The 20,902-nt window shown below is 39.2% G+C and overlaps 1 protein-coding gene across 7 annotated transcripts in view; it reads right to left on the bottom strand.

The window, feature by feature from the left end:
- Nucleotides 1–20,902, bottom strand: part of FAM172A (family with sequence similarity 172 member A) — a 302,076-nt gene that overhangs the window by 38,898 nt on the left and 242,276 nt on the right. The window contains exon 11 of one of the 7 annotated variants that reach the window (XM_026072624.1): nucleotides 18,905–18,981. The exons of 5 other annotated variants lie outside the window; for them this stretch is intronic. In XM_026072624.1, the coding sequence (XP_025928409.1) occupies nucleotides 18,920–18,981 (62 nt within the window). In that variant the 3' untranslated portion in view covers nucleotides 18,905–18,919. Of the gene's footprint in view, nucleotides 1–18,904; nucleotides 18,982–20,902 lie in introns of those variants that run through there. One more of the 7 variants, XM_026072625.1, reaches the window with a different exon arrangement.

Genomic DNA, 20,902 nt, shown 5'->3' with positions numbered 1-20,902 from the left:
GGTTCAAGTCTTTTAAACACAGTTATCAGTGATCTGGAAGAATAAAGAGAGTGCATATTAAATAAATTAATTAGCAGGTGATACATTCAATAGGAGATGAAGCAAACATAAGAAGAGACAGAGAAATAATAAAAAGCAGTCTAAATTTGGTTCCATGTTTACAGAGGTGGCGATACAGCGTGATTGAGTGAATGGCCCAAGGGATCATTTGTGCATACATTTATGCATGTATTTTATCTGCCTCACCTTTTTATTTGCTCTCAAGAAAAACGGCTCTTTGGCTAGAGAAGCTTACAGACTCCTTCAGCTGAAATTACTGAGCCCATGGACCGTAGGAGTTGTGTCAGCTCGCCTCGTGGAGTTAGGAAGCCCCATAATTCACTCTCGCAGCGATTACCAGCTGTGCGGCACAAAGGTGCCCTCCTACTGAGTTTACCAACTGTGCAGGACAAAAGCCTCCCTCTGCAGTGTTTAGAAGCTGTGCAGAACAATGGTGGCCCCCCGTGGCGTTTACAAGATGTGTGGGACAAAGGGTTCCCATGCTGCGCAGGAGCAGACAGAGATTTCGATACAAGTCTCTGCACTGAAATATTTCTGCAGAGAAAAAGTTTCCAGGTTGAAAAGTTTCTTCCACAGATATTAGCCACAATGCTGACCTCGGGTCTGATTCCTTAAGCAACAGCTCATCTTTAAATACCATGCACTTCAAAATGAATTAAGGGTGCTCCACGCCTCAGGACTTCGTCCTTATTGGAACAGATTGTATTGCCATTCCTCATGAACTGAACTCACTCACTCAGCAGAAAGTTTACCATTGATTGCAGTGGGAGCCAACTCTATTCCAGTTGTCACACRCTGCACTGAAATCCTACTGTGCTGAAAAATGTTAATGCCAATATTAGGTAGCAGGTTGGCTCCAAACATTTGCAGAAGTTACTTCCACATTTCTGACTCAAGACTTCAAATTACACTAACATAAAAGACCTTAAGCCTTATCAAAACTTGATGATTAGAATGTTTCAAAGGGTGAAACACAGCCTTTCGGGGGCATTTGCACGAAGAGAAGCATTTTAAAACTCACTAAACAAGTTTTATTTATATTTCAGTAATTCAGAGAAGTCATACAATTCCATTTTTCCTTTACAAATAAATGAACAAACAAACCAATCCCTTCTGACTGGGGAATGTGAATGTGATATGCCTTCCAGAAAGAATTTTTCCTCCCCAAAGTTATGAATCAATGGAAATTTCTTTTTTTCCCTCTCATGCTCTCTCTTTCTCTCTCCACACACGCACACACACACTCACACACACACACACACACACAGAGAAATTAAAGTCTTCATATGATGCAATTCTAGTGTTCAGATCTGCATGCAAAGATATTCCCTGCCTCTGCTGCACCTATGTGGATGCTATTAAATGACTCCTGTATCACAGAGTTATTTCTAAACAGGAATTTAACATTTTTATCTTAGACTATGTCAGAGGTTATGAAAGAATGATAGGTTTAACTGTTTTTAATTTATAAGGTTTCTCCATTTATGATTCTTTGGCAGGGATCCTTTCAATCTGCACACAAAAATAGGAATGTGCTTTATAGATATTACTGCATTTGTTGTGACTATTTATTGTTGTAGACTCCAGATCTTAAACACAAAAAACAGCAAAAGCTCTCAGAGCATCACCAGCAAAACTAAGGAAAAAGGAGAGTTGAAAAATACCTTGTTTAAAATCACTAAGTACTTCTGACAGGGAATAAGAGAGCTTTGGGAAAAATGGGGAAGGAGTCCATTAACTCAAGAGTTTGAGAACCAGTGACCTTAGGAGCTTCTGCATATGCAGTTCTAGACATCTCAAAGCTAAAAAATGGTTAAAAGCTTAGGCAAAATTAAGAGAGAAGCCATAAAGCAATTAATGAAATGGAAGCAGTGATTTCAGAGGGAACATTAAAAAAAAAAAGAGAGAGAAAAAAACCCTGTGTGTTTAGTTTGGCTTAGAAGCAATAGTTTATGGAGTCAGGGACCTGATAATAATCTAAAAACACCTGTGTAGGAAAAATGACTTGTTTAGAGGAACCAAGAGGGAAGAACCAGATAAATCTGAAGAAATGAAAATACAGCTTATATAGGGGACTTAAACTCACAGTAAGCTGTTTTAGATGGAATATTCATCCAAAGAAAATTGTGGGCTTCTGCTTGGCAACGGTAGAGAACGGACTACATATACTAAGATATTTTATACTGAGTTATTATCTCCCATGACACAGACGTAACACAATTTTTGTAGGACATTCGTTATCTGCAATATCTTTAGTGGGAGGAAGGAAAGAGAGCTACAAGATGCCCTCCCATCTGGAACACAGATTACCTCTGAACTCCCATATTTGCAACCAGCCTCCCCCCCGCCTCATTTATAGCATGTAAACTACTCACAAGAAGCAACTGATTTAAAAAGGTAACAGAATACATAATTCCTCTTGTCACACAAGCAACAGATACAAAGATTCATACAAAAGCTCACTGCAAATATGGTTGGTAAAGCACAAGAGACAGGAGGCTCACACACTACTGCAGTTGCCATTTTTCACTGTGCTTCACTAAATATTAAGGACAGTCCCATGAGCACGGGTCATTTGTGTGCTCCTCTGAGCGCTAACTGGCCAAGTAAGTGAAAGTTGTAAGGTCATTCACTTCTGAGTGCAGGTCACTGGGTCACCAAAAGCCAAGTCGTTTTCTTTTGAGTATATGTTTTAAAAAATAACTGTTTCAAATAGCTATAGGTTCTTCCCAGTACGAACCATGCAGTGCCCTAAATCTAAGACAAAACTGTTATTAATATCAATACAATAGTCAGAGACTCTAGATGGTCACAGTAATACAAGGTCCACACAGCTACATTAAAAAAAAAAAAGAAGGAATCACAAACAGGGTAAGTGTTAAAAATGCAGGCTGAAAAAACAGCATTTCAAGAGATAGAAGAATTATAGCATCTCAATGGTTTTAAAGAAATATTGGACTGAGGGCTGGCCTGAATTGTTGCTCTAGGATGACCGAGCCTAAACGCAAACGTGTCTTTGGCCCAAAATTTCATAACAGTCTTCTGCAGAAAGAGGCAAGAGTTGACAAAACCAAGTATAACTGCTCTTATCTATCAAATAAATTTGCAGTGAGTGTAGATATAAAAGACCAGATGCTTGGCCCCATTCCAGCGCCTCTGAATGGCTGGATAGCTGTGGGATTCGCTGGGTGGCACAGTTTGCATAAACACTTCTCCAGGATGCCACCCCTCTCAGCCCCGGTTTGCAAGGCAAAAGGGAGAGAGACTTGGCGGCCTGGCAAATGGCAAGAAGCGTGGCAGGCAGGACAGCTGTTACCACCTAGTTCAGGTTAAAATAGTCCTAATTTGCACCAGGGCCCAAACTGTTCCCTGGCAACCACAAGGATGAGGAAGCACAAATGCCGCCTTCACCCGGGCTTCATTCAAGGGCTGCCAAGCGCAGGGCTGCAGACAGAGGAGCTCCCACAAAGGAACCGCGCGAAACCCCTGCATTCACTCAGGGGCGGATTCAGTTCTCTGAGCGCCTTGTGTGCGGATATCCAGCTTGCCAAACATCTGCGGCACTGCCCTGCGCAGCGAGAGGCAGCCAGGAAAAGAGCCAGTCCGGGGGATGCGAGAGAAGCTAACGTCAGGCTTCCTAGGAATTCAGTTTAAGGGGAGAGGAAGCTGACTTTGGGGCCGACCTATAAGAAAAGTCACTGAATATGTGCTTCCAGTGAAATGCCACACACTGCTTGTGGGATGAGCTGCCCCCAGAGCTTTGGAGCCTCCCACCCATTGCCTGCTGAATCAGGCTTGCAGTGTGTTATTGAACTGTGCTCTGGCAAGCAGCAATTTCAAATGCAGTGCATGTTTATATAAAAATCAAGCCACTTCCTTGAAGAAGGAGGCCAGTATAGATGCGTTCTATATTATACAGCTATGGACTTTTAAAACTCATGGTAAAATGCTGTACTTTGCAGACAGAAGCAGGCAGGGGTTTGAATATATATATTTATATATGTAAAAACATAACAATTGTTTACCTGTCAAATGCAAGACGGGAAATTCAGATTACATTTTAGGAAGATGTTTCTGTGGTAAGAACTACATACCCATGGAATTTGTAGGGTCTCATCACTGGAAGCTAAGTATAGGTTAGACAACATCTCTTGGGAATAATATGGGTATAGCTGACCTTGCCTTTGGGGATGAGAAGAAATTAGATAACTTCTTGAGTTTCTTTCTATCCAGCCCTGTTTTCTGTGAGTCTGTGATTTTATCAGCTGCATTTAGACAACACGTAAAGCTGACTGAATTTGCATCGTACATCCTAGTAGCTCTGAAACATTTGAATAATATACTATAGTGAGCCAACTAAGATTTTCATAATGTAGGTGCTATTTATCCTATCATGAATTAGAAAAAAAAGCCTTTATAAAATTTTACCCAAGAGCACAAATAAAGTACTTAGCATTTGAAAATCACCATTTTCTCAATGAGGAGAAAGGAAAATTATCTTTTAAATAAAAGAAGTTTTGACCTACTCAGAACTCTAAACTTCCTGAGTGAACATATATCCATGTGGCTGCTTTGATGAGATCACTGAAAAACAAGTATTTAAGCTCCAAAGCTTCCACAGTTTATAAAGCTGAAAAATATTAATTTACATGACAAATCTTAACATGCTATACTGTCATAAAAGCAGTCAGTTACATCTCATTCTACCTACTGCTTCTCAAGGGCATGTCTAATAGGGTTTTCTAAAAGGGAATTCATCATTATCTTGCTTTTGCAGATAGGGAACTCGCAGCCGAGACCAGTGACAGGTACCAGGAATGGAATCAAGGTCCCCCGAGCCCAAGGTTAGAGCTCTACTCACTAAGCAACATTGCAATGTAACCAGCACACAGCATTTAAGTGGTGATATTCCCTACATTCAAAACATACCACAGCAATACCTGCAAGTTACCTAATTCATGTCAAATGAAATACTAAAGGTCAGATTTTAAAATCTGAGCTTATTTCAAATTTCCTCAACTTTTTACTGCTTATATGGCAGAGACCTGAATACCCCTAACTGGCAACCTCTACTAACTTGAGCGAGTACAACTTATGCAAGCAGTTCCACTGATTCTGGCAGGACTGGACATGTGAAACTACTGGAGCTTAGAAAATAGCTACTTTCAGTGATAGTGTTTTATGATTATTTGCTCTTAAATAGTACTTGTAGCATCAAACATCTGGATGGAAAATTAGTTATTAGAAATAAATCAGAAAATGTTGATATAAGCTTACTTCAGTGAAGAATATCACAGATTTGTAAAATCCACCGAGCAAATGAAATTATGTAAATCACCAAAGAACAGCTGTACCAACAGCATGAGTACTAACTGATCCGGCACTTCGGCACTTCTGAAAAACACAGCAGCAAAGGCAACGCTGTGGAAATGGCAGCCCCTGAGCAAATAAGAATTAGGAAGGGCAGTGTTTTAAAATCTTGCATTGTGTGACTGTAAATAGTAATGCCTGAAAAGACACCCCCATATAACAGAAACAGAATAAGGCCCTTAACCACTAGTAGAATAAATGCAGATTTGCAAGATTAGTAATAAACCCATTTTAAAACAAAACAGCTGAATATAATTTGCTCTCCTACCTATATGCCAGGAACCGAGTTGGGAGAACTGCGCCGTCCCTGAACACCCGGACGACACTGTTAACAACCAGGTCATGCAAACTCTGCAGCTCCTGTGCAGCTCCACGGATCTGAGTGTGCTGGGATCCCAGATGCAATATGCCAGTGCATCAGAGCGTCCCGGGGGAAGGCGCGCTCCACGGCTAGCCACTCCGTGCTGGCCAGCTGGCCAACAGCGGGCTTGTGCAGGCAGTGTGAGGAGCCCTACCTTTACCTGGCACCTCTTGAAGCAGCAGCCACAGAGCAGTGATGAGGAAACCAGCCAGATTTGGCCATGGGCTACAAGGTAAAACAATTAGGAAAGAAACTATTTGTATCCTCATATGCCTGAGTGCCATCAGGGTCATTAACCAGCTTTTACTATGGCGGGCCTGACCCTGTAATGCTAATATTAGCATCTGCTCAAAGGTCACTAAAGTAAAGAGAGTTTTTCAAGGGATAGAAACAGTCCCTAATATAAGGGACTGTAAAGGAAACATTCATGGACCATAAAGGACTGAGACTAGTGCTTTTATAATTTCATTAAGAATCTGAAATCAAACACAATAAACCTTCAGGGAATAAATGAACTCCCATAATTCCCCTTACCCTCCTTCCCAACGAATATGCTTATAATATTTTACATAAGAAATATTTCAAAGAAGGGATTTTTTTTTTTTTTTTTAAATCTCCTCCTGGATTCTTGCGTCCTTTTGTATCTGTGTAGTCAAAAGATTACAGTCACCACAAACTCAGTATTTTCATAGGTATAGAAATGAGATTTTTTTTTCTTTTACATTTACAATTAAATGCAAAGGAAATTCAGTCTTATGCTTCCCTGTCACTACTACTCACATTCTCCCTTACTTATCATAAAACCCCCCCTATCTTTGAAAGGAAAAGAGGACACAAAAACCTGGATCCATTTTCCAAAGCTGCCTTCCTGCCTCATTAACCCGCCTGCTCTGTCTTCCTGCTATTGCCTTTGACTGGCCCCAACCCCACCCCACCCCGCCAACGCTGTCTTTGGCGTTTTTCAGCTTCTGCTGTGGTCCTTTGGCATGCAGCTCCCCTTGGACAAACCACAGGAAAGGCAATTCCCTCTGGCTGTCTTTCAGAGGCTCGTTTTATGATGACTAAGAGGAAAAGAAGTTAGAAGCTGCCTCTGCAACGCCAGCTTTGCTCCTGAGGGAGAGCTGAATGAAACTTTTCTCCATCTGGTCCTCCCCTCTCACTGGCTGCAACTGCAGTATGGTAGGAATAGGCCAAGTGAGGGGAAGGAAAGGGAAGGGCTGAGACAGGGCTATCCACTGTTTTTCCCGTTCCTGGTGGACACCTGTTCCAGGCGCCTAAAGCAGTCTAAAACCAGGTGTCAGAAAGGACTTATTACTTTAAATCAAGGTAGGTGAAATTTAACAGCCTAAATCCAAATGATCCTGCAAATCCTGATTCAGCTGCTAACTAACCCCCGAGGTGTCTGAACTCCTCCAACACCTCAGGTTCTGACCTTAAAGCTCCACACACGCCTTATTGCAGGATCACTTCTGTATATGCTCAAAAACACCTCAGGCCTGACAGGGCAAATATTTTCATGTGTCTGAAGCAGACAGAGAGGCCCCCCTGCAAGGCTGAATAGGTATGTAAGCCTCAGAGGGACAAACGTCCTCTTCACTCCTCCCCAAGGCTCCTCACTTAATTTTCCCCAAATACCTTCCCACTCCTTGCCAAATTTTCTTCGGTCCAAGGCATGTACTTTTGAAATCCTCCCGCCAAAACTTTTTCATCTTGCAGCTTTTTCTGAACCCTTGCCCACCACCTGGGCCTTAAATCCTGCTCCACCTGAACAACCAACCTAGCCCAGTTCTCCTGACCTCACACTCCTGGATTCCTCCCTTTTCCTGATATGCTTCAAACCCATCTCACCCTCTCTACCTCACTGATACTCAGTTTATCCAGTTCTGCATGCCCTGACACCTTGTCTCTTCATTGCCTTGCCAACACCTTCTGCCTTCTTCCAGTTGCTGGTAGTATTTGACTGAGCTCCTCTTCCTTCACCACATTTTTTTTTTCTTAACAGAAGAAAGTCCCAGATCTAGTTTCGGCCAGTATTTCAAAAACCTGGTCACAGGCTGCGCTTACCATTCAGCTGTAGCTGTGAAGGAGGACACATCCATGGAAATATGACAGCCCTACCCTGAATGGTAAAAGAAATGAATAGGCATTCTAGTAAGACTGATGGTTTCATGAGCAATTTAGTACACTTTCTGGTGATTTCAGGGAAAGGAAATATTTGTGTTTGTGCAATGCCTAGGACAACAGAGCTAGGCCCACAGAATACAAGCAGTACGTGACAAACGGAATTAAAAATTCAGATTTTGGGAGTCACTGGAAGGTTCTCTGTTCATTTTGATAAAATTTTAATTCTATCAAGTAAGTACAAGAAATATCTGGAAAAAAATTGATCAAAAATTAAAATTTGAGTTATTGCACTTGCAATAAGTCACTTATGGCTGACCCATATTGGATACATTTTTCTCATTTGTGTTTCATTAGCTGCTGTGTATATATGTACACAAACACATATTTACAAACACACATACACATTGTATACCTAAGACCTATGTGACCTACTTACAGAAGTCTGCATGGCTATATTAGTGAGAAAGATGGAAAGAAGATAATGCTGTTTCACCAGTGAATTTACACTGATATAGTGAGTGTTAACCTTCTTTTATTAGTGTGACCTTTGCTGGCCATTGCTAATGAACGTTCTTGAAAAAAGCAGGTGATTGAGCCCAGACTGCAAGATTTTATGGACAATGATCATTGTTGTGGGTCAAGTACACCTGCGCTGCAATCATAAAGTTAATAACCTCTACAACAACAGCTTTACATGTGGCTGTCTCAGAAGAATGCCATTTCTGTACCTCACAGCCTTTAGAGATGCTATTTATAATTTATGTCCAATCTGAAGTGCAAAGATTTTTCTCTCCTGTAAGTCACAGTAATCAATACAGGTCTGCACCTATTACAGCCCAATGAGGTGAAGTGCGAGGCAAGAATCAGTTGTGCTGGGCAAACACTGAAGCTCATGAACATAGCTTTGCAAAAGAGCCTGTCTCCAGTGGCCATTTCCAACATCTAGGTTGGAACAGTAAATAAAGGGTGGGAAAGAATTTTTTGTAAGGATGCCATCCCAGCTGTTTAATGTTGCAAACTAAATTAATTGCATATTTGCTTTAGAACTACTCCGGAACTTGTATTTTTTGGCATGTGTCTCATGGATTTCAGACTTCTACACCCTAATTCATAACATATCAAGACTTAATATGTGATATTCTGAAGTTACCATATCATAGAAACCAGCAATTTAAGACTAAGCACTAATTCAAAAAAGCTCTGCAGACGTGAATTACACTAAATCTAACTAAGCTGAATAATATCACAGTTCCTATTACTTAACCTCAAAGATGTCATTAGAGGCAGCATTTGAGATTAATGACCATAAGGCTGCATTTTAATCCCCACTTATCCCTTCTCTCTGCTACAGAAAATGGTTGATATGTTTAGAAATGTTCAATACTTTTCTCCGGTGGGTTTTCCTCATTTCTTACTTCTGAATCAGTATAGTGAATAATATTACCAAGACAAGCAAATCAATCACAGCCTCAGTATCCGCAATTCATTTTGGGAAGGGGAGGCCTCACTGAGCCATCGAAGTAGTGATGAGTTAAAGAAAGGTATCATGAGGGAGAGACAGTAAAGACTGACAGCACAGCAAAGTGAGGTACAGAACAGACAGGATGAAGCCAAGCACAGTCATAACTTAGACAAAATGAGAAGGTACTTTATGTTTAGGGATACAGTGACCGCTGCCAAGTTCCAGCCTAAAATTTCTTTGTTCCTCTGAGTCAGATGCATGAGTGTGTGTGTGTGGGAGGTGAGTCTATCACTAGCAGAATAAAGAACTCAAAAGTCTGGGACAAAAGTGAAGAGAAATATTAAGTTCATGATGGAAAGAGAGAGAGAGAGAAAAAAAAGCCTCAAAAGTGGGAAACTCTCACTCTGTGTTTACAAGCATGATCACCAAGGGCCCCATTTCTGAGCTGCAGCTGGAGACAGCTCAGCCGAATCAGGCATGGTCCACGGTGAGGGATGAACACGGATTCCTCCAGAAGGAAGCACCGATCATTTCCTGCCTTGTATACCACAGGAATAGCACAAAATGCCAGAATGCAGCCCCCAAAATCAAGTTTTTTCTGCTAATCTGCTCTTAATCATCCAATTGCAGAGCTGAAAAGAGCAGCATTTAACCATTTCATTATTTAAATAAATTCCATTTGGCAGATCATATTTATTGCAAAATGGGGACTGATTCACTATTACGTATTAGTTTTTTTTTTTTTTAATAAACACCATCACCCTCCAAAAACCTATCTTCAAGCCAACACAGGCATTTCAATGTTGAAGAAACAACTACAAGGCAGAGGAGAGAAAAAAGGAAAAGAGAGAAAATAATGAAGCTTAATGACCTTGGTGCATTTCCAAATCCAGTTTACATTTCAAAATACAGTCCTGATCTAAAAATTGATCTTTCCACGCGGAGTCTTCTGACAGAATCAGTGTGTGCATTTGTAGCGCTGCTAAGTCAGAGTGCTGAGCTCCAAGAAAAATCGAGCAAGATCCTTCATGTCATGGTAGAGATCTTTTGCCAAACATTTAGCAGGTTCTCAAGAAAACTTTAGTTTAGTCTCTCTCAGCTAGAAGATGGTAAACCTCGAGAGCTGAAGAAGGAAAAGCAAGAACCTGCCAGGAAAGTATATTTGGAAGTGGAAGGAAGATGAAATATTTAAATGAGTTTCAAAACTTGGTGATTCAAATTATTTTCTTTTCCTACATCTAGAATATCAAGTTTTTTATAAAATTAGAACAAAACGAAAAGACGTTGTCAGGGTAATTTCTCTCTAAAGAATCGCTGAACCAGAATTATATCATCTTGTATTAAAATTATCAGTTATTGCCACAGTTGGCCCACAAATATTATATTAAAAAAAGCAGGAAGAAAACCGCTTAAATACATTTGGGGAATTCTTTTGTTTGTGCCCTGTGCATATCTTCTAATACTTATTGCTTCAATCTGGCTTGGTTTGTCTAAACCACTGTAAGTTGTTTATTCAAAATAAGTTTAAAACAACTGTTGATATATTAGGAAAAAATGGCATGGGGAAAAACAAGATTGAGGTGGGAACTGAAGTTGGTCTAAATGAGAACAATATCAGCATGCACAAATGTGCAGACAAGCACAGTTTGACAGTCACTGCTCATAAGAGATCCTGCAATGAGCTAATATGAAAACTAAATCTCCTGTAGAGGGAAGTTAGAGGGGAGCTCATRTACAGGCAGTTAAGGAAAACTTGCACTGTGGCTGGAATATGTACAGTACATTCTCCCTTAGTCTAGGGATAAATGAAACATTATAAACACAATATATTCCTATATTAAATTAAGAAAACATTTTTTCAGTCTGTTGTGAAAAAAAAAAGAATCTATGACTGACTAAAAAGCAAAGAACTTTCAGTCAACAACATACCCATCTGTTTTGACATGTTTTTCAGCTCTAGTACCGAAATGACACAAACAGTTTGCATTTGTAATCTAAGGCTGCACTATATGATTGGTACTTTCCCCAGGAAACTCACAGAGCTTTACAGCACAATGTTCCAGATTTCACGTGTTTCAGTGTTGTTTTTCCATGTCCAAATTCAAACATACTGGAAACCTGTGGAATTGCACCTGAGTTAGGAAGGAATGCAAACCAAGGGGATAGTTCCTTTCAGAGACAGGATTTGCTCTGAATACAGATGTCTCCGTGCAGTAGGAAAAGTCAGCTCCTGCCAGCCAGCTTGGGAAACCTTGCCCCATTCTCTGGTCTGCATCTCTGGGCACCTGCAAAGGAGAAGATGGCTGCCAGGCAGGGGACGGAAGGACTGAGAAGAACTGGTCTGGGCGGATGAGATATACTTCTTTGCCCTGCAAAGAGTTGACACACTACGGCAAAAATAAAGCTGTATTACATTTCCATGGAACTTGCTTCCATGCCGAAAAAGCCTTCATTTAAGAAGGACCATGAAAGCAGCTGCAGTCAGGAAAACAGCAAAGAAACTCTGTTCATCAGGGTCATGTCTTCTGAAGTTGCTAGAAACCAGAATACAGAGCTCTCATGTTGGGGCCACTGTGTCCTCCTTCATATCTGTATAGCACAGATATTCACACTCTTTCACAAGAGGAGAAGTGGGGAAAACAAACCTTGGCTCCTGACAGAAGAACAGAGCACAGTCTCTGTCATGGAAGTGTATCCTGTCTATAGGCATGATTTCTTTCAGAATATAATCAGATACTAAGTAAGAACTTCAGGATTTGCCTCATGAGTCTACGTGCTGGGGGTGGGGGGACAGAATTTTTTTTTTTTTTACTAATCTGAATGAAGAACCATCTTATTCCTGACTATTTTTATTTTCATACTTTCTGTCCAGAAGATGCTAAGAATGCCTCTCTAAGGAACAAGAAGCTGAACTTTTATTGTGCTGACTGAGCTGGATTTCTAGTGTGCGTGCAAATATTTGAATTAAGCTTCAAAACAAAAATGCTTCAGTAAATAAATAAATAAATAAAATAAGTCAGTAACAGACATGCTTAACTAATCAAATAGATACAAGAGCTTTGGCACGGCCTGAAAAGTGGTAGAAACAAATACTTCCTTAGGACACCCATTGCTTAATATGGATTTCTGAAATATGAAAAGCAGATACTTACTAAATTGGTTAAGTATCCCAAATGGGTCATGGAGGTATTCTTATCTGACTTTTGTGTAGACAGCAAGTAGATCCTCTGTAGTTAGAGAACTCAATAGTTCACATTATAAGAGATTGTTTTCAGTTGCTTATAAATTTTGCCAAGCTAAGTATTTGAAATGAAAATTCCCATGCTCTGTCTCAGCCTGAGGCTGATTATTATTATTATTATTATTATTATTATTATTATTATGATGTTTCAACTAAAAGGATTTAGTTACTTCAGGAAATAAGATTGAGGAAAAACATGTTTTGCCCCTGTTGGAGAAAAAAGAGAAAGCAAGCCTTACGAGAATTTTGCTGAGAAGCTCCTCCGTCTCTATTCTTCCCAGCAACTGTTTGAAATTTGGAAGGTATGGTCCCTGTTGTCCTTTTGCAGTTCCCATGAAAAATCACCCAGCTTTTGCCCAGCTATAAACCTTTGAAAAAGTCTCATTTGCATATTCTTAGCAAAGACTCCTCAGAATTTGGCAGCTAAACTGGTCAAAGATTCCTCTGGAGATGCTATTTGCAATGGGCAAACTCCAGCCCAGGGCTGAAGGGGCCTGGCCAGACCTCTTCTGCAACGGCTGCTCCCAGACGCCACAGGCCATTGTGGCATTAGGCACAGGAACTAAGAGCTGGGACGCCCTCTCTCCTGTGCTCCGATTTCCACTGCTGGATTGCAGGCAAAGTAAGGGAAGAAGGAAAAAGCAGCCTAATGGAAATAAAGAGAGAAGAGAACTAGTCTTGGGGGCCGGAGGAAACTGAGACAGGAGATTGACTATGCAAAGAGACTACACACACACACACACACACGCACACGCACACGCACACGCAAAACGGATGAGAACATCAGGGAAGCAGATTTGTAGGTGAAGAAAAGACATTTCATTCTCCTCTAGTTTTGGATCATAGAGAAGGTGATAGTCTACTACTCTAATACTAAGAGTATCAGCTTACTTTACACTACTGTATGTATACATCAAACACTGTATGTATGTATCATAATGTGTACACCATTGTATGATGTACATCATGACATATAATGAATTCAAGTTCAAGTATCTGAGAGCTAAGCTCTGGATCTAAAGTTTCTAACTCTGCAACTGACTGATATCAGTATAGTATCACATGGTAGTATTTCTCTTTTTCCTTTTATCTTGGTTAAAAATAATAAAAAGAATAATTACAGAAAACTACATTGAGAGAATATTAGAAGTGCAAACTCAAGGGCAAAGTTAGACACTCAGTTTAGTAAATAGCAGAACATTCTCCCTATTGACCTCTCATTTGGATTACAATATAGGTTTTAATTACATGATCACCAGGCTAGCTTTGGGCATAGGCAGTTACTTCAAGCAGAGCAGAYTGAAAGGTGAAAAATCACCATATTGAATGAGAGAAAAAGATCTTCTGAGCTCCACAGCAGCATCTCCAGGTCAGTGCCTGCTCTGAACCAGCTCAAAGGCAAAAGCACAGGGACTTCTACTGCTGTTGGGAGGGAGGAGATAAAGGCTGCCAAGCAAGCACCARGGGAGATGGAGCAAGGGAAATGGGATTGTGGCCATGTAATTCAGAAATGGGGAACTGCTCTTAGTGTTAATGGTTGGAGACTTGCTGCCTGGGGGGATGGTGCTTATTGGAGCTGTTCTGATACAATTTTTGTACATATTGCTTAGAGTTTTGTGCTGCCCTTGAAGATCATGTGTTCCTTTTTCCACCAGACTCCTCCACTGAGCTCTAGATATTACATGGAAATGGAGAGAGCTGCCCTAAACAGACCTGGCTTTTACAGTAGTAGACAAAATAATTTCAGTTATAATGAGTAAATGAAGAACAGTGTAACACAGCTCAGATAAAGAGAACTCATACAATACATGCTATGAAATGTATATTGGCAATTATATTGGTAGTGAATGAAATTAAGAAGAAAAGAAATAGGCATTTAAAGTAAGAACTAATGATTATTTAAAAGAACACCAATAGGGAATTAATCTTGTTGGGAGAGAAAATCTTACTTGATTTCCCTAAGTTTCAAGGAGGATTTGGGAGCATCTGTAGATGGGAATATCAGCACAAGCACAGATTCAAAGACAAAAGAACACCAGCTTTATGCATAACCCTTCTTTCATTATTGTAATCTGTAATCAGATATGATAATATCATTTCATCTTAATAATATAAAATTTTTATGATTTGAATCACTCACAATCAAGCTGGTTCTCTGATCTTTGCCAGTGGAAAGGCCCAGTTCATTTACTTTCTCACCTCTGAAGTTTCCAGGTCACCTAACTTCCTAGCCTTCCTAGTCTAAATAAAGCAAAGTTACCTACAACTGTCAGTCATATCTGCCAAACTACTAGTCATATTCTTATCTTAGTCTAACTAACAGCAACTGTCATTTCAATCTGAGAGCCTGGCACGGCTGTATGGGGATATGACTGCTAGAGCTGCATCATGGTGGTGTGATTACCATAAAGAATAAGAGATGGAAAAATAAATTAATGAGGTATACAAAAAAGCAACTGAAGCAACTTTCTTTGTGTTTCCATTCTTTAATTCCCTCAGGAGATGAAGACCTGCAGTGATCTGGAGAGACCACAAATACCATAATCATATTGGGCACATCAACACGATCCCCTCTTGAAGAGATTTAGGTGTGGCTAGCTTTGTTTCGTAGTAACCTGCTACTTGTTCAAAACAAACCTCATGTCAAGGCAAAATAAATGATTTGTTATAATGTTTTCCTTGGGTGGCCACCAGAAGTTCCCAAAACATTAGTATGTAAACTAATAGAAGAGCTGAACAGCATCTGTTACAGATCGAATATAGCAATTCAGATGGAAATCCCGTTTGCCTTGTTTGAGAAGGCATAAGCCATGATTCTACAAATCTAGGGGCTCATGAAAGTGCTGAAATTGCTGCATGAGACAAATTTCAACTCAAAAGACACAGCATACGTATAAGCACAAAAGCATAAAACACAAAATATTTTGCATTTTGTCACTGTTTGCTTTAGGATGAGCTTGAACTGATTAGGCAATAGTCTGCCACTGTACAGAATAGCAGATAATGTCAGTCAGTTAGAACTCTGAACATTTCATACATTGTTGCAGCTAAGAATGGCTGGTCACTAAAAGCACTATTATTCTGTAATCAATTCATATGCATCTGAAAACTTGTCCCTAAAGTGCACTACCATATCTTTAGTTAACAGTTACTTATTATTTGAGGTTTGGTTAACAGTTTAAAAAAAACAAAAACCAAAAACCAAACAGAAAACCCACCAAACAAAAAACCCACCACACAAACAAACAAACTAATATGAAAAAATCATACAAAGGCAGAATAAGCATAACAATGGTAACTTTAATGACAATCCGACAGGAAAGAAAATAGTGCATCTAAATTTTTACTTTGTATGATGCATAATGCCATGACGTATAATGAATAACTTTGGAATGATAACCGTCTATTTTTTGTTTTTCTTGCCTCAGCTATTAGCATCTACATTTCTGTGCTAACATGCCAGTACTCTCTGGAATGAGATGCAAAGGCAGGGCAGCAGAGCCCCGGGCCACTCCACTGCAAACGGCATCAATTACCCCCCAAAACAACAATTTAGTTGATCAATTTCAAATACAGAAAAACTGCTGAGTCCAGTCAAGTCATAAGGGCTCAATTTCAAAAGTGGGAACCTCGTACTCACATAAAACATGTAATAAGTCCTGCAAATTATAAAACTATTAATCTACCCTAACAAGCAATCACCTATATAAAGATTCATATTCTCAATAGTAACCTATTTATGACAATTATACTGCTCATTCATCATATTATCATTCAGATAAGAAAACACTTGACATGCTCGTATCTCTGTTTTATGGCCAATAACTTTTGAATATTACCAACTACTATTTGTTGCTGTGTTTACTAGTGTCTTACTACAACATACCACCCAGACTGGGCAATGACTGGTGCCCTCATAGCCCCTTTAAAGAAAATAAAATAAATTGTAACACAAATGGCAGCATAAAAACTCTTCTCCTCTGGCACTTTTGCAAAGAATTTGAAGCTGTGAATTTATGACAAACTTTCAATATAAAATGATGAAGAGCTGGCACTTGCACATAGCTCTTACAACAGAGAAATATTCCATATCACATAAGAGTACTTAAAATTATTAGTTTTTTGCCTTACTTTACACATGGCATGGTTCACTACTCTATAATCATGTGAGCATGCTCACCAGACAACCCCCTTGCTCCTGGAGAGACCTAAGATGCTGGAGGGACTATGCCTGTCTCCTGCTATCTTCCAGCAGCACCACACCAGTTGTACCTTTGGGATTTTTGTATTATAGGAATCAAGTCTATAAAACAGTTTGGAAAGACTTTTTTTTGGTATAAGATGTGTGGGGATTAAATGTTTTATGGATCCCACAGGACTTATCTTCATTACCTGGAAGCTTGAAATTATAGGACATGGAACTGGATGATGCAGAAATTCCCTTTCTGTCCTATCCATTTCCATTTCTTAAATTAAAAATAAAAGCACCAAAACTCCTAAACAATTATTCCATCTTCCAGATTCTCTTAGAAGGAACAGGCCAAAGTCAAGCTTGCTGAGGCATACCTCAAACAGAATCCCTACGGTTTTATACATTTAAGTAGCTTAACATTTTTTCAGGGTGCCATACTGTTACAAAGGGGCATTATAAGTGTTAAGGTTGTCAGTCTGCTGAGCTATCAAAGATTACTTCATGTAGAAATGTGTCAACATCCTTCACATAAAGCTACTCAAATTTGAAATTATTGGCATGTCAGCTTGAGGAAGAATTTGATTTATTATTTGCAAAGTAATCCAGAAAATAGTGAGATGCGCAGCTATGAGAATTACTGTTACGCTGACTTTATGACAGTATAGTTAGCTTTGCTGTTGCTTTTGTGTCTTCACTAAATAATGGCACAAAGAAAGTTTTATTAGTTATTAAGTTGTAAGAATGTGAAATATTGCTACTTCGAAGTAATAATTCAGTTCAGATATTAAACTACACAAAAGTTGTTTGCTATTAATTGATGATATATAACTGCAAACACAAAAATGTGTACAGACATTTTTCCTCTTTGCAATGGTTCCTTACCTAATGGGGAAAGTTGCCAAAAGTCACTTCAGCTCAACGACCTCTCTTGCTTGTTTTTCCCCCCTGTTTCGGTGGGCTCAAATTTTACATATAACGCAAATGACATGCAAATCTTTAAGTGTCATGCAGTTTAAATGCATATATAATTTGTAACATTTATTTATTTGTGCTCATAAATCAAAATGTCTGTGAACACAAACCAGGTGTGCAACTACATTTACATTTTCATGCACAAACATATGCCAGACTCACCTGAAAATCTGCCCATTTTAACCTCATGTCAGAGACATGACTTAACTTTGTTTTTAAAATAAAGTCAATGTAGGATCCCACTGAAAGAAGTCACATACCTAGTTAATTGCACTGCAGTGTTCAGGCTGTGTTGCAGTTTAGCACACAGTACTCACATACACCATTAGACTAAGTTCTCTGAAATAAAGGTTTATTTTTATGACTGGTACTTGTATGTATGTATGTTTATGGCACAATGTAAATAAGAATTCTGCATTTGAGTTCAGCTATCCTGTTAAGTAAATGATTATGCATATAAACAAATCTGTTCACTACCTTCAAATATTTTTATTTGTCATATAATTATATCATAGATATATCTCTTCACAGATGTATAAAATATATCCTTAGGAAAATTGCCACAGAATGTTGTTGCTTATATTAAGTAAATGGTATATTTGTGTACTGTGTTCCATACTTATACACACGGAGCATATTTGTATACATACAGAATTGCCAAATATTTCAGTTCTGTTACTATACAAACAGGTTGATATTACTGGGGAAAAAAATTACTAACTTTCCTGAGTGCCTTTGAGATTGGTTTATCAAGATACATTTCAGAAAATGTGGTTTTATACTGATAAGGCTACAACATACTAGAATTAAGGGTACCGTACAGTTAGGTTGGCTTGTAGGTGAGACCATAGCTTTTATCGATCCAATCAAACCAAGACTTATTCAAGCTGCAGACCTCACTGCTGTCATTACCTGCTAATTCACAGTCCTAAATGCACCATCTGAAATCCCACCTGGTCATAACCAGCCATTTCCCAATAGCAGCTCATTTTATTACCAGCTGAGTGTTGGTACTGCCAGCGAAATATTTGGAATGAATTACCAAACCTTTTCTTTCTGAGACGCATGTCACTAGGACACACAGTGTTGCTTTTTGCGTTTCCTGAACAAGTCCCATTGCACTGATCAGAGGTGCTGCTACGGAAGTGGGCTTCCCCGGTCCAAAGCTGGCATGTCCCACGTGGGCAAGCCTCCTCCTGCTACAGCACAGTTACCAATTAGACTTTTATTAGTATACAAATATAAACTTCTCTGCTGTCTGGTTTCAGACATCATATATTCCTGCTGATAAAATGAAGTGATAAAGTACGTAGGAGAAGGTAGAACAAGACTCTGAAGAACTGCCTTTTGATCATATTCCAAATTTCCTTCTTATCCCCAATGTGGGGCACATAGGCTCTTGCTATTCCATAGAAGGAGAGAGAAAGTGAACTTACTAGTAGCTTCGAAGACACTTGCTTCAAACTGCATTGACAAGATCAAGAGAAAACTTAGATTCTGAAACAGTGTGGGAATTTTTAAAATGGAATTAAAATAACTAAATGAAAGAGTAACAAGGGATGTGAGGTGAATTTCAAAATATTAGCATTAACAACTTTCTTTTTTTAGACAGGTTCTCTCTGGCAAATAAAGCTGTTAAGTGATTTCAATAGCATCAATATTATATACAAGAAATGTGATATCATTACTAACAATGAAAAACGAAAAGAATTCTCATGGGAGATATAAAACTGGTATGCAACAAGTTATACCCTCACTCTCCTAATCCAGTCTGAGCCACTTAATTTCATGTTTTTTAAATATACTGTAAAGCTTGCTTTTTTCTACAAAGGCTTTTTAAAACCCATCCATAATGTTGTTACAAAAGCAGCTAAGATGAGAACAATAAGTTAGCAGAGATAACCTTGTCTATTGGTTATTCAATGGAAGGAGAGCCCCCTACGTCTAAACTGAAGTAGACCTGATAGATCAAACCCTCAAGGTCTTGAATTTACATTTCATAAGCTTAATATCCTGTCTGATTTATGATTTGCCTTCTTAAACAAAGCAGGTTGTACTTAACAACTTTACTTTTGTGTGGATAACTGTTGATCTGAAAATGGCATATAAAATGCATTTACATCAGCACTGCTAATAAGCCCATAATGATTCTTTACTATGTTTCAGTGAAAGGCAACTGAGTGACAGATAACTGATTTTGTAGATCAAATAGCTTTCTGCCACCCCCACATAGTTCCCAGCTGCTGCACACTTTATATGCCAATACAAATACATTGTAAAATAGACAAATATATTATAACTACATTATTAAATAAGACACAACATGGGGTGTCTGAAGAATTTGAGAGCTGCTTAATACTGTGTCTGGGAATTGTAAGCACACAAAAATCAATCTCTAAAATTGTTTCAGTGCAAAACTGATACAACCATCCCTCTACCATTTTTTTTTAAGTATAAGATCTTAGAAGTGATTTCCTGGTACTCAGATAATATCTACTTTGCTGAGGGCTGGGTAGGCTGAAGCATGTTCTCAGTCTGCATATAACAAGTATTTAAAGCAAAGCATTTCTGTATAAAGACATGAGTACAGTCATCAAAGCTATCTATACAGATGTTTAAAAAGCCTCATACTGAAGGCTGATGATAATAACACCACCCAGCTATGATGAACACTTTGCTCAAACGTTATAAAAGCCTCCTGCCTGTTGAAATTTATTTTCTGCACTAAACTGTGAGTAAATAATGATAAGACATCACAGCCTGTCTGATAATCTGTGACAACCATTCTACCACTGTCACCGCGGCCACTGGAGAAACTGGCATGTAGGAAGCCCTGACCCGGTGAGCCTTTTATCTGCATGTGTACTCTCCCCAGGCCAAGCAAACAAAGGCCAACTGATCATTTACACATGAATCAACTTTCTCCACAGAGTAGGCACCAGAGACGTTTCTTTTCTCTGTGATGGAGAGAAAAGCAGCCAGGTCTGAGCTTGTCTCACCAGAAATTGTACAAGTGCAACAGTGATATGTTGGCAAATGGCAGAGCAGCCCGGGGAAGCCGGTCTGGTCTCCTGATACAAACGGCAGCCACAAAGGACCGGATGAATATTTAGCTGGAAA

This window comes from Apteryx rowi, unplaced genomic scaffold (genome assembly GCF_003343035.1).
Source record: "Apteryx rowi isolate R43461 unplaced genomic scaffold, aptRow1 scaffold_345, whole genome shotgun sequence".
Classification (NCBI taxonomy): Eukaryota; Metazoa; Chordata; class Aves; order Apterygiformes; family Apterygidae; genus Apteryx; species Apteryx rowi.
This window is presented reverse-complemented; position numbering and strand designations above follow the sequence as displayed.